Raw genomic sequence first — 14,352 nt, forward strand, 5'->3', positions numbered from 1 at the left:
TCCGTTGATCCGTTAACGATCCAAATCCGTTTACCCATTTATTTAATGGATCAAATATGGATTTAGGTCGATCCGATCCGTTAATGATCCGCCCTCTTTTTGTAACATTAAAGTATTATTTTTTGTTAATATATTATTATTTTTTTAAAATATAAAATATAAAATATTAAGAGCTGATGAAATTAAGCTAAAGTATTTTGGTTACCTTAATTTATCGGTGTAAGGAATATTTTGATAATGTAATTCTACTTTTGGTGATACTCTTCAGGTTGTTTTAATATTTTATTAATATCTTATGAGGTATCATGATACGGATCTAGATCGAGCTATCAATGATCCGCCGGATTAACGGGGCGGGTTTGGTGTAACGTCCCGAACCTTAGACGTTCACTCATTCACTAGTTATTGGACGATAAGCGACAATCGCTCACGTTTTATAAAGTTTCGGTACTATTAGGGGCCCGAATAGTTGACTTTTTGTTCGGGTCAAAATTTGAGAAAGTTTTCTTGATGGAAGTTGTAGAGGACGTTAAACTGAAGGGAGACACGTGGCAGTAGGATTGTCAATTCCGACACGACCCGATAACACGACTCGAAACCCGCACGAAATAAAGTGGGTTGAACCCGCACGATTAAAAAACGGGTCAGCCATGGGTCAACCCGCCATGACCCATTTAATAAATGGGTAGGCCACGGGTCAACCTGCCAACACGAAGTGAACCCGTATAACCCGATTATGCTATACTTCTTGAAATATTGGGCGTTGGGAGTATTTGATCATAGGATTAGACAATTTGAAATATTTTGCTTTATAATTATTGGATTTAATTATTTATCAATATATATATATAATTATTTATATTCTTAGTCTTATGGAGTTTTAGTGCATTCAATCAATATATGCATTTTTTTAGTTAAATGGGTCGCATTGTTAACCCTTAAATGAGTCATTTTGTCTAACATGACACGACCTATTTGTTAAATGGGTTAAGCGGGTTGGAAATGGGTAACCCGTTTAATAAATAGGTTGGGTTTGGGTTTAAATTTTTGACACGATTATTAAATGGGTTGGGTTTGGGTTTGTATATTGCGACACGACAAATACCTTGACCTGACACGAACCCAACCCGACACGACCCATTGACAGCCCTACGTGGCACGCTAAAATCGGAGTTGTAACGAAGAAGTTATAAGGGTTTTAAGTTAGTGGCAGTTTTGTAATTTCGTGAAATTCATGTCTATAAATAGAAATCTGGACTTTCCATTTCGGGAAACCCCCGAAAATTTCCAGTCTTCTTCCTCTCTTGCCGACGTAACTTTCCGGCGTCGCCGCAGCCTTGTCCGGCCACCTATGGCCATGAAATTGGTGTCCATCTCTTCGTCCTGAAACAAGATTTCTATCCATATATGCCTTGCACCCTATCATTCACCATAGACGACGAATCAAAGCCAACAAGTTCACTGTAGCAGCTCGGGTTTTCTGGAAAATTTTCTAGATTCCGGCCATCTCCGACAGCATTTTTGGGCTTGATCGATGCGCCTCGGGACGTGGGTGACGTTCCTCCAAGTTTTATTCCACAAATTGAAGTGAAATTGGTGAATCGAAGGTTTGACTTTCTTGAACACTATTCAAATCGAATGCCACTGTTCATTGTGTTTTTCGGGCAGTTCTAGGTGTTTTCTGAATTTGTTGTAGGTGTGAAAGATGGTTAGAATGTTGAGATGATGCTGTGGATGGAATTTGGTGGCCATTGAAGGTGGTGGCCGGCGGCGCGTGGGGCCCACTCGCTGCCACTGTATATGGCGCCCAACGCGCCGCCACTGTAGATGGCGCGTGGAGGCGCGTAGGGCAGGTTTTTAATTGTTGTTTTTAGCCAATTAAATCCTATAAATATTGTAGAGCTTGTATATGTGATTTTGGTGGACATTGGAGAAGTTTTGTATCGATTATGAATTTTCCGAATTTTAGAATTTCGGTTAACGATTTACGAGAATCCGACAGTCGGATTTCTCTTGGTTCTGCCCTAGAACCTTCAATTAAAGAATTGGTTCAAATGATAAAGTTTTGGTTTAATCAGAGAAGAAATAGAAATGTTAATTTATGAGGATTTGATGTGGGAATCGTATTTAAATTCCAGATTGTTATTCACGAATTATAATTGTATACAAAGCGATATACCGAGCTATTGCTCGATGAAGGAACTTGTATGCGTGATAGCCTAAATAGTACTGTGAGTGGACATTTATTTTAAATTAAATGTGCATGTAATATATTATTATTTTTCGATTGAGGTTTAATTTATTATTTGAATTATTGAGTATTATGATTTTATGAGCTTGATTTCTTGAGATTTATTATGCTCTATGAGATACGGGATTTTTAGTGGATTTCCTTCCTGAGGGCTTTCAATAGATTTTCAAGCTAATTATTTATGAGTTATTGAGTTGGGAAATGATTTGCGGGAAGTGACTGATTCAGAAAATATTATGAGAATTATTGATTTCGAATATCAGTTTTTATGATGATATACGAGTATGATGGATTTAGCAAATATTTGAGCATGATTGAATTATCGAGATTTATTGAGTTTTGAGCTCCGCACTAATCAGTCTTGAGTTAGATTGAGATTTCTTTCCGAAAGCATTTATTGATTTGCAGAGTATTTGATTTATGCTTTCGATGATTTATTGAGATATTGAGCTTTGAGTTAGCGAGATAATCCTGAGTTATGTTTTCGGTGAATTTTTAATGTTTTATTGAAGTATTGAAGTAACAGCAGGTTTCTTTCCGAAAGCAAGTAATTGAAAGAGGTTGTTTCCACTTTATTGAGGAGGCTATCTTCGGCACATGCGTATATTACCTAGTTGGCAGTCCCTTCTAGGTAATAGTCTGGTTGGCAGTCCCTTCCAGACTATATCCCGGTTGGCAGTCCCTTCCGATGAGTCACCTGGTTGGCAGTCCCTTTCAGATGACATGAGGTAGTTAGTTGGCAGTCCCTTCTAACTACCTGTGGCTAGATGGTAGTCTCTTCTACCCACTACCTCCTATTCCGATTGGCAGTCCATTCCGATGTGTCACCTGGTTGGCAGTCGCTTCCAGATGACATGAGGTAGTTAGTTGGCAGTCCCTTCTAACTATTTGTGGCTAGTTAGCAGTCCCTTCTACCCACCGCCTCCTATTCTGGTTGGCAGTCCCTTCCGATGCGTCATCTGGGTGGCAGTCGCTCCTAGATGGCATGAGATGACTAGACAGCAGTGATTCCTAGTCATTAAACGAGCCTCTTGAAAATGATATTTTTATAAGGATTGAGGATGAGATTTTAAGAGATTGCAAGATGTTCTATTTTTACTTGATTAAGATTGCAGTAAAGATGATGATTAAAAGTATTTCTAATATTGTTACTGCATACGAGGTTTTAGAGAATAACTTGGGAAAACATTAAGTTTTACTTATTCATTCGAAATTATTTATTTTTCGTCCACTCACTCTAACGGATTTTAAATGTTTTCCCCTGGGCCCTTCGGTTTCAAATGCCCAGTTTGCAGGCCAGTTTAGCTTGTGGTCGAGCGTACATGAGGTTGAGGCATAGCTGTCATAGCTTCCGCATTATAAAAGTATTGGGAGAAAATATTTCAAACAGTACCCAAACTAAGGCCGACTCCTAACTTCAGTACCTGACTATGCAAAACTTTCACTTTGGTACCCCAAGTTTGAAGCTCGACCCAAGAATGGTACACGCCGTCCATCACATCGTTAAGTCTTTGCTACGTGGTAAACCATGAGGGCCCTCAAAATATGCCACGTGGTTAGCTAGTTAACGCCGTGATGGACGGCGTGTACCATTCTTGGGTCAGACTTCAAACTTAGGGTACCAAAGTGATAGTTTTGCATAGTCGGATACTGAAGTTAAGAATGAGCCTTAGTTCGGGTACTATTTGTAACATTTTCTCAAAGTATCGATCATTTATCTTATATTTTATCATCTAGTACGCCTGTACATTAGATTGCTCTGATAACCCAGGATATTAATATTCTTAAGTTCTGAATTATTTGTGAAATGGGAGATGTTGTGATACGGGGAGCATGGTGGCTCCAGAAGATTAAGAGTGGATTATTTTAGACGTGTAAATGTCTTTCTACTGGTTTTTGGGTAGTCCACTTTTAGAGGGAGTTCCGCCAATTTTTTTGGTAGAATTTCTTCTGAGGTGGGCCCCGCAGGGTCACTTTGGATTTCAAGGTGAAATCCGGGGCGGGTCCTGTCATTTGAATTGATTTTTTGTTTCGTTTTAGGAAACGGATTTGGATTTAGGTCGATCTAATCTAAATCCGATCCATTTACAGGTCTACGCTTAAATGCTAGCACTGTCATCTGGTTTGAACTACTTTGAACTACTGCATTATTTGTGCCTTATTATTCTTAATAAGCTGGGATAATTTGATCATTGCATTTGCCTTTGATTGAAACACCAATTTATAGATTCAAAGCTAAATTATGCATGTCACAACACTATTAATTTGCCAGTCATTGTCAAAAAGCTGAATCATGCAAGAGGGACTGTTGGTATCTCAAAGGGCAAAATTTGCTTATAATAGCAGCAGCCTAACTGGAACTATACCTCACTTTTGACACAAAGCTAATGTACTTCACTAATATTTCTAAATTTCGATCACTAGTGCTATTATTTTTTAGGGTTATTATCATAAATGGTACCTGAACTTATCCTCTATTTTATCGATGGTACCTGAACTTCAATTTTGATCACAATCAGTACCCGAACTTTTCGATTTCCTTTTAAATGGTACCTAAGGCCACCTTTGGTCACTATTCTAGCAAAAAAACCCAAATCTAAAAAAATAAAAAACAAAAAAAAAGTTCAAGGCAAGTCTATTACCAAAAAATCATCACTATATATGATTGCAACCCTTGAAATCATCAAAAATCATCACTATGATTGCCTCCCGTGCCGTTTTTAGTCGGAATAGTGACCGGAGGTGGCTCTAGGTACCATTTAAAATAAAATCGAAAAGTTCGGGTACTGGTTGTGATCAAAATTGAAGTTCAGGTATCATCGATAAGATTGAGGTATAGTTCAGGTACCATTTGTGATAATAACCCTATTTTTTATGTGATTAGTCTTTAGGCTATCTTTTAGATTAATTTGTTAAAATGTTGTTTTGATATAGCTACTTTTATCTTCCCAATTAATTGATTAATTATGAGACAATAGACCGCATCAAAAATCACCCATCAATAACATATTTTATCCATTTTTTTCCTGTCCAGAGCCATTTAACAAGCACATTGTAAGCAAAATGGTTGAAAGATACACTCACCTGACTAAATGATTGGTGAAATCTCCACTTCCACTTTCTGGCAATCTCCCTACCTATTTCATATCCTGTAAATGACAAACAAACATTTAAGCAAAAAGTTAAGAGCCCGTCAAACTCGATTCTGCAACACCCCATTTCATGAAAGGATGATTATAAAATGGTATGGAGGACAGAAATGTTTACAGCCAAACAATAACGGAAGAGGGATAGACAGGAACAACGATGTAGCACAATAGGTTCATGCATCCATCATAAAGTTATTCATGCATTTTGAGAGGTTCATGTCCATTCATTATCACATTTCGGTCTTATAAATGTAGACTTTTTTAGCCTGGAAATGCAGATCATCATGTCATTCAGTTTTATCATAATATTGAAAAAGAGCATCCAGGGAACTCAAGGTCCCTTTTAGAGAAGATTTCCCCTTCGTTTTCTAAGGGACTATTTCTTTTAGAGACTAAATGGCTAAACAACACTAAATGGCTCAGAGTTGCTTGAATTCATCTGTAAGAAAGATATCCTATAATTAAATGCCCAAAGCAACTTGTCCAATGTAATTGTAGTGCAGAAATCACTTCAGATAATTTTCTATCTTACTATATGTAGTCATGGGACGCACATCACTATGCCCAAGTCCAAATACTATATTATAAATGAAATGTCTATGTTATCAAATATGTAGTCAAGATTCAAAACCTCTGGAGTTGGCTTTTAATACATCCAAAGGAAGAGAAGTTGTCCTTAATTTTTTCTCTTAGAATCAAAAGTTTGAACAATTGACTAAGCATAAAATATTCGATCGTCCTCCAATACCATGAGTCCAGGAAGGAAAATACAGTTCCTACTGGAAACCAGAGTTATTGTTTTTAAAACAGCATCAAAATTATAAACTACTATGGAACCAAATTGACCAAAAGTGTTTGGTAGCTTGCATTTTCTACGTTGTTTCACAGAAGTTTCAAGTGTCAATCACAGAAACCAAATCAGCACCAGGAATTTGTTGTGTTACCATATTCAAGAAAATTGCGGATCAAACTTGCACCTAGATCATCAAACACCATGGAAAAGCCAAAAGTTCTCCTTTATGGTGTTCTGTTGCTCCAGTTTTCATGTCTCCTTCACTTTGCTGTATCCTCAGCTAATTCCAACCTCACTGATCAATCCGCTCTCCTTGCCATACAATCTAAGCTCACTTTTGATCCAACCAAATCTGTCTTGGGTGGTAACTGGACCACTACAACGAGCTTTTGTAATTGGATTGGGGTCTCTTGTAGACTTGTAGTAAACAGAGGCAAAGGGTCACAGCCCTGAATCTATCGTATATGGGACTCCAAGGCACCATTTCCCCCCATGTTGGCAACCTCTCCTTCTTAGTCTCACTTGATCCGCGAAATAACAGCTTCATTGAGTTGCTGCCACATGAAATCAGTCTTCTACCTCGCTTGAGGATACTGGTACTTCAAGATAACAAGCTGGAAGGAAATATCCCTCCAACTATACATCAATGCCAACAGCTTGAAAACATATCCCTTGCAGCAAACAGGCTGAACGGTCTTATACCTAAAGAGTTGGGTCTCTTGCCCAGACTCCAGCAATTATACCTTGGGAAAAACAGTATCATGTCTGGTGAGATTCCATCATCTTTGGGAAACATTTCAACACTAAAAAGATTGAGTTTGGACCAATGTGGCCTCACAGGTTCCTTCCCCTCTGCGCTGATAAATCTATCTTCTCTAGTTGCTATTTCTCTATATGACAACAACATTTCAGGATTTCTTCCCATTGATATTTGTGATAACCATTGGTCAAATGTTCAAATCCTTTCTGTTTCTTATAACAAATTCAGTGGTCTAATCCCATCACGGATACATCGATGTGCGCAGCTTGTGACTTTATCTTTGTCATACAATAGTCTTGTTAGGGGTATTCCTAGAGAAATTGGGAGTTTACAATTTGAAATAACCTAACTGGTGGTAATAACCTAACTGGTACTATACCTCCAACAATAGGTAATATTACCAACTTGAAATACTTGGGTGTGGAACTTAATAACATCCAGGGAAACATTCCTCCTGAGTTGGGGCGTCTGTCGAATTTAACGTCTTTTCTATTTTCTTCTAATGGTCTGACTGGAGTGTTGCCTCCACAAATTTTCAATATCTCCTCCCTAAAAAAACTTGCAGGAAGTAATAATGCCCTGTCAGGAGAGCTTCCTAATTCATCAAACACAGTTCACCTACCAAACCTTGAATCCTTCCAGTTTTCTAACAATTACATTATCGGAAACATTCCATCATACTTTTCAAATCTTACCTAGCTTATTATAACTCACCTGGACAACAAATTGCTCTATGGACCAATTCCCACGACCCTTGGCAGCTTAATTGATGCACCTCCAACACCTTAATTTGGAATTGAACCAGTTAACAGGAAAGCCTGGAGTTGCTAAACTCGAATTCCTTTCTTCTTTATTCAATAGCAGTTCGTTGTGGAGAATAATTTTGTCTGGAAACCCTTTGAATGGCATCATACCTGACTACTCTAGAAACTTTTCTTCACTTCAAGTACTTTATGCGCCATGGTGCCAAATCCAGGGCCATATACCAAGGACGTACACTTGGTTCTTTTAAAAGCTTGACCTACCTTGTCCTTACAAACAACAATTTGAGTGGAGAAATACCTTCATCAATTGGAGGATTGGAGATGTTGTAGCGACTGTACCTTCGAGACAACATAATTCATGGTTTCATTCCAGATGAGGTTTGTGACCAGAGTAATATTTTCTACGTTTTTAACGTCATTTTCCCTACATTTTACTTAGTTATTCTCTTAACAATGTCATTTCTAACTTACTTTGTTGTATTTAGGTAGAAATGAGCTCCAAAAGCAGGAAATGAGCTAAAAAGAGCTAGAAATGATGGAAATGAAGGCAAGGAGGAAATGAAGTGCAGAAATGGGAAAGAAATAGAGAAATGAAGGTTTCCTAATCCTAATAGGAAAAGGAATCCTAGGTTGAAATAGGAATCCTAATGCAACTAGGAGTGAACTCGGAAAAATGTGCGTGGAAATGAAGAAATGACAGAGTCCTAGTTGGACTAGGAAACCTGATGACACTAGGAGTCTGGTGGTGCTAGGAGATGCTGTGGCTTCAAGATGACTCAAAATAGTTCAAGAATGTTCTAGAATGCACAAGGAATTTCGGCAACAAAAGAATGGGCTTTGAAATTGCTCAATTGAGAAGTCTGGCCCAAAGATTGAAGCATTTGACTTGCACATGAGTCTCTAGATCCTTCCATGACATCTTGAGCAGTCCTAAACCTACAAATATTGGTTTTTTCCGTGCAATACAAAGAAGATTCATGAAGATTTCGGCAAGAGTCCAATTAGGGATTATTTTGGATTTCATGGGAATTTTGGAGAAGAAAATATAGGAATAAAAGTTGATATATGATTCCTAATTCCAAGGAGGCCGAAATGTGGTCTAGATATATGCAGAATTCGGCCAAGACTAAGGTGACTTGTTCTCTACTTCTAAATGGAATTTTCTTATTGGTTGAATGATGTCACAAGAGAGAATTCCTAGGAAACCCTAAACCTAGGCCGTGCACTATATAAAGGGGAAGCTATTGCCGTGAAAATCATCTTTCAACCCTGAATCAAAATCACAATCTCTCCCCTTTACTCTCTCAAAGTTTCGGCCTCTCCAACTGTTCAAGGTTTTGAAGCCGTGAAACAAGTTCTTCCTCCATTCTCCATCCTTGCCGTAGCTCTCCTTGCCATCCACCACCTTTGAAGATCTTCTTGCGTTCTTGAAGCTCCTTTAAAAGTGTAACCATGAACCCTAGAGCTTTGTTTTCGGTTTTGCTATCTTGTAACTTAAAAATCAAATTCTTTAGCGTTCTTTGTTTTTGGTTTTCTTGGATGTTGCGATTTCATGTTAGATTAAAGTAAATGTTTTAATGTTTAGTTTCCAATAACCTTGAAGCATGAATTCGTTTTAGGATTTTCAGATTTATAATTTTTGAATTCTTTATATGTTCTTGAATATTTGTTGGTTTTGTACTTCAATCCCACCTTTCATGTTTCGATTTCTTTGAGACCAACTTAGGTTTCGAGTTGCATGATTGAATCCATAATAAGATGCTAGCATTCTAGTCTTGTTAATTAAAGTGGAAAACCTATAATTCCTTAGGTAAATCAACAAAGAGAATTGCATGCTCGATTAGCGTTCTAAATTGTGTGTTTTTCTTAAATCAATCAAACTTTCTAAGTGTTTAATGCGTTGGATATGTGTGTTATTGCATTGGTCACTCATTAGCATGCATGTTTAATAGGGTTAACTATAGTGTGTTCATCTAGTTAATTTAACTAAGGAAAGTAATAAGAACTTATGCATGCATCCATGGTTTGTTCTTGATTGATTTCGTGCAAGTATGTGTTGTGATTTGAAAATTATAATTTGTATCTTTGAATTCGTGTTAAAGGTTCTTAACTTCATCAATGCATCTCATCTGTCCATTACATCTTAATTCTTAGTTGATTGGTCATTGTAATTAGTTAGTTAGATAATTAGTTTGTTAATTAAAACAATTTTCGAAACCCCCTTTAATTCTTTGTAATTTTCGTAAATATTGTATACTTGTGATTAATATTCTTTTCTTTGACGTTTAAATGATAGGAGCACCCTCAATCCCCGGATAGAACGATCCCTACTTGCTATATACTAACAGTTGTCAACAGGGATATTTTTGAGAACTCACTTCGAGCTCATCAGTTTGTCTTCTTAGGAACCTGGGAGAACTATCAATAGAAAATAATGATATCTATGGATCAATCCCAGATTGCATAGGAAACCTCAGCCTACTTCAAAAAGTATTCTTAAGCTCCAACAGACTTGCATCATCTATACCAGTCAACTTATGGAAACATGAAAATCTCTTGTACCTGAACCTGTCATTCAATTATTTCAAGGGCCGGGGTATTTACCTGTGAGCTTGAAAAAGTCAAAATCTATTTAAGGTTTAGATTTAGCTCGGAACCAAATTACTGGTGAAATTCTAAGCGTTGTAGGAGGTTTTCAAAGCCTTGCTTATCTTGATTTAATTATCTAAGAATTTGTTGATTGGATCCATTCCCCAAACTTTGGGTGATCTGAAAGGATTGGTGATGCGGGAAGTGTGAACACGATAGCAAGAGGCTCCGTCAAGTGTCGAAAACCATATGAGATGAGTTAGAATCCACTAGCAATTACGGGCACAGCCGTAAGAAACATAGAGAAACTTCTCTAATATTTGGTTTTTTTATTGATAACTTGAATGAAAATTACAGTCTAAGAGGTGCCTTATATATAGGGCACATAACATAAATCTAATACAACTAGAAAATAAAAAGAATAATTTATTATAGACTAAAACTAGAAAACCTAATTAAACCTCATTAAATAAAAATCAGAAATAGAATCCTAGATACTAAAGAATATTACGCAAATATATAATTGAAATCCCAACTAAGATTTTGTTCGAGAATCCCGATATATCCAAAATAGTAATTTATTATTAATTCCATCATTAAGAAGCCTATTTGAATACCAATTTCCAATATTCAAATTATTCTTCTTAATGTGAAGACACTTCTTTCTTTTCGGGATTCTTTGTTGAAATTGGCTAAAATCTCGTCCTACATCAGTCTCCTCCACATGAAAAGAACTCGACCTCGAGTTCCTCTTGTATGCAGCTCGATCATTAGTAGGAATAAAACATGATAAGCCATCAACTTCAATATTCTCGAAATTAAAAGGAATCGCCATGAATCCAATACCGTAGACAAGTTTAGAATAAGCATCTTGAAACTTGAACTCCTCCACTTGAAAAGGAATGGGCAATGACTTCTCCTTGGGTTGATCTTGAACACAATAAGGCATGCATGACATGGATATTGATGTGATGAATGAATCAGCTTCCTTATCCCTAATGAGTTTCTCTTCAATCTTCAAAGTTGCTTCTTCATGTTCCTTTTCACACACCTCAGGATGGTCATTCTTGATGTTCTTCCTTCTAGGCTTGATTTTAATTTTGTGCGACTCCCACCTAAATAAATATGTGTTGTCTTTGCAATAACCACCTTTGACACTTTCATGCCATGGTCTTCCAAAAAGCACATTAGTGTCGTCCATGTCAATCACATGACAAGTAATCTCTTCTTTATAAAATTTTCCCATAGAGACAGGAACTTTACAGACCTCTGTTACTTGTCCATATTCATCCTCTCCAAATGGAATCCAGTATGGATCACTCAGCTTCACTGTCGGTAATTCAAAATAATCCACAACTTTGTTTGCTACAAAGTTCTCTCGTAGACCACTGTCAATTATTACAGAGCATACCTTGTCGTTGATAATACATGTAGTTCGAAAGTCGTCGTAATCCGGCGTTGTGAATATCCAACGTTCCATGTTTCTTCTTTTTCTTTTTTTTTCTTTTTTTTTTTGGATTGATGAGGTTGTCCTAGGGCAAATCCCTTGGCATGTTCCTCTTCAACAAAACTTTCTTTGATAGATACTCTACGACCAGTGTCGTTAAGGTTGGCTGTAGTGAACTTCTCCCTTGGATCGTCATCTGCTAAGGAGCGGGCGATACCCGCTCTGATACCAAATGATGCGGGAAGCGTGAACATGATAGCAAGAGGCTCCGTCAAGCGTCGAAAGTCATATGAGATGAGCTAGAATCCACTAGCAATTACGAGCACAGCCCTAAGAAACATAGAGAAACTTCTCTAATATTTGGTTTTTTTATTGATAACTTGAATGAAAATTACAATCTAAGAGGTGCCTTATATATAGGGCACATAACATAAGCCTAATACAACTAGAAAACAAAAGGAATAATTTATTATAGACTAAAACTAGAAAACCTAATTAAACCTCATTAATAAAAATCAGAAATAGAATCCTAGATACTAAAGAATATTACGTAAATATATAATTGGAATCCCAACCAAGATTTTGTTCTAGAATCCCGATATATCCAATTTCCAATATTCAAATTATTCAATATTTTCTTCGCAAATATATAATTTATGATTAATTCCATCATTAAGAAGCCTATTTGAATACCAATTTCCAATATTCAAATTATTCTTCTTAATGTGACGACGCTTCTTTCTTTTCGGGATTATTTGTTGAAATTGGCTAAAATCTCGTCCTACATCAATTGGAGTTCTTGGACTTATCATACAATAATCTATCTGGGACAATACCAAGGCCTCTGGCCGGAAGCACTTCAATATCTCAAGTACTTGAATGTTTCTTTTAATCAACTTTCAGGAGAGATTCCTTCTGGGGGGCTTTTTGCCAACCTCACTGCCAAGTCATTTTTAGCCAACAAAGGCTGTTGTGGTAGACCAGATTTTGGAGTCCCACCATGTTCAAGCCATAACACTCAGAAATCAAAGACACCACTGAACAGGCTCACGTATATTCTTCCGGTCATTGCATCAACCATAATCCTCCCAGCTGTCATTTACATGTTGGCGAAGAATCAAAAAAGAAATGCAGAGATTCCAAGTTCAGATACAAATTTAATGGCTGAAGAGCATGGATTTATATCATACAATGATCTCTGTCGTGCTACGAATGACTTCTGTGAAAGCAACTCACTTGGAGTTGGAGGTTTTGGTTCAGTGTACAAAGGGATACTATTTGATGGCACAACTGTTGCTATTAAAGTTCTAAATTTGCAAAGAGAGGGGACCTATAAAAGTTTTGATACAGAATGCAAGGTATGGAGGACAATGCGTCATAGAAATCTTGTCAAGGTCATAACTATATGTTCAAGCCCTGACATAAGGGCTTTGGTGCTAGAATATATATCTAATGGAAGCCTAGAGAAGTGGTTATACTGCACAACTACTATCTAAATCTTCTACAAAGTGTTAACATTTTGGTTGATATTTCATCTGCTTTGGAGTATCTCCATCACGGTCAACTAGAAGTTGTTGTGCACTGTGATTTAAAGCCTAGCAACATTCTTCTCGATGATGACATGGTTGGACATGTTGCAGATTTCGATATTGCAAAATATTTAGCAGAAAACCAGGACAACACACAAACCAAAACTCTGGGTACAATTGGGTATGTTGCACCAGGTAATTTCTCCTCTGTTTATTGTTATATCTTTTAAGATAAGAAGCATATCAGTTTCCTCGTCTTTGTCCTAAATGAGTGGATGAGATCGCTGGTTTTGTTACAGAGTACGGTTTGGAAGGAAAAGTGTCTGCCAGAGGTGATGTTTATAGCTTTGGAATCATGATGTTGGAGATTTTTTGACAAGAAAGAAACCCACAGAATAAATGTTTGCTGGAGAGCAGAGTTTGAGGCAATGGATATTTTCGTCACTTCCGGACAGGATGATGGAAGTTATGGATAGTGGTTTGCTGAGCATAGTAGAGGGAAGAGATGTAAAGATGCTGCAAGCATCCTCTTGTCCATAATGGAATTAGGCTTGGAGTGTTGTCAGGAATCGCCAGATGAGCGAGTTGACATTAAAAACGTGGTGATCAAGCTTAACAAAACCAAATTAGCACTTGCCCATGACAGAAACTTGAATGCATTCCAGTAGTTTGGGCAGACAAAGTTTAACCTAGACCTAGTGGACTGTGCTGCAACACTAACCACCCACCAGGGGGCTACCAAGAGAGCATTCCAGTATTGACAGTTTGACACAGCTTGCGTTGCATTTGTCTCTTGTAAATTTGAGTGTGACTGTGATCCTCTATAACTTGATGCTTTCATTTGTCTTTTTAATTCAGTCAATTGAGTATTGCGTCAATAAACCAATGTACATGTAGTATTTAAAATAAAAAGGTTGCTACCATAGTCATTGATTCATCCTTGTCCCTCCTATAACTAAACTAGTATAGAAATAAAGTTAATTACTGGCCTATATTACGTTTCTGGGTGCATACCAGAATGAGTTTGAAAGAATTTGATCAACAATAAACATAAAATTCTGGAATTTTAA

General features: G+C 37.2%; 1 protein-coding gene across 1 annotated transcript; it reads left to right on the forward strand.

Annotated features, from left to right (window-relative positions):
- The first annotated feature begins 6,657 nt into the window (after positions 1-6,657).
- LOC112199020 (receptor kinase-like protein Xa21) lies at positions 6,658-13,658 on the forward strand. Its single transcript, XM_040518695.1, has 4 exons — positions 6,658-7,258; positions 12,657-13,111; positions 13,213-13,477; positions 13,582-13,658. Exons 1-4 carry the CDS (start codon positions 6,658-6,660, stop codon positions 13,656-13,658), a joined length of 1,398 nt encoding a protein of 465 aa, XP_040374629.1.
- Positions 13,659-14,352: the final 694 nt, after the last annotated feature.

The sequence above is a fragment of the Rosa chinensis genome, chromosome 4, assembly GCF_002994745.2.
Source record: "Rosa chinensis cultivar Old Blush chromosome 4, RchiOBHm-V2, whole genome shotgun sequence".
NCBI classification, from domain to species: Eukaryota; Viridiplantae; Streptophyta; class Magnoliopsida; order Rosales; family Rosaceae; genus Rosa; species Rosa chinensis.

Excerpts from the sequence above, each read along its gene's own strand:
- LOC112199020 (XM_040518695.1), top strand. The coding sequence starts at position 6,658 with ATGGGACTCCAAGGCACCATTTCCCCCCATGTTGGCAACCTCTCCTTC. Across the intron at positions 13,112-13,212 it reads GTTTTGATACAGAATGCAAG|CCTAGAGAAGTGGTTATACT; the intron begins GTATGGAGGACA and ends ATCTAATGGAAG. Across the intron at positions 13,478-13,581 it reads AATTGGGTATGTTGCACCAG|AGTACGGTTTGGAAGGAAAA; the intron begins GTAATTTCTCCT and ends GTTTTGTTACAG.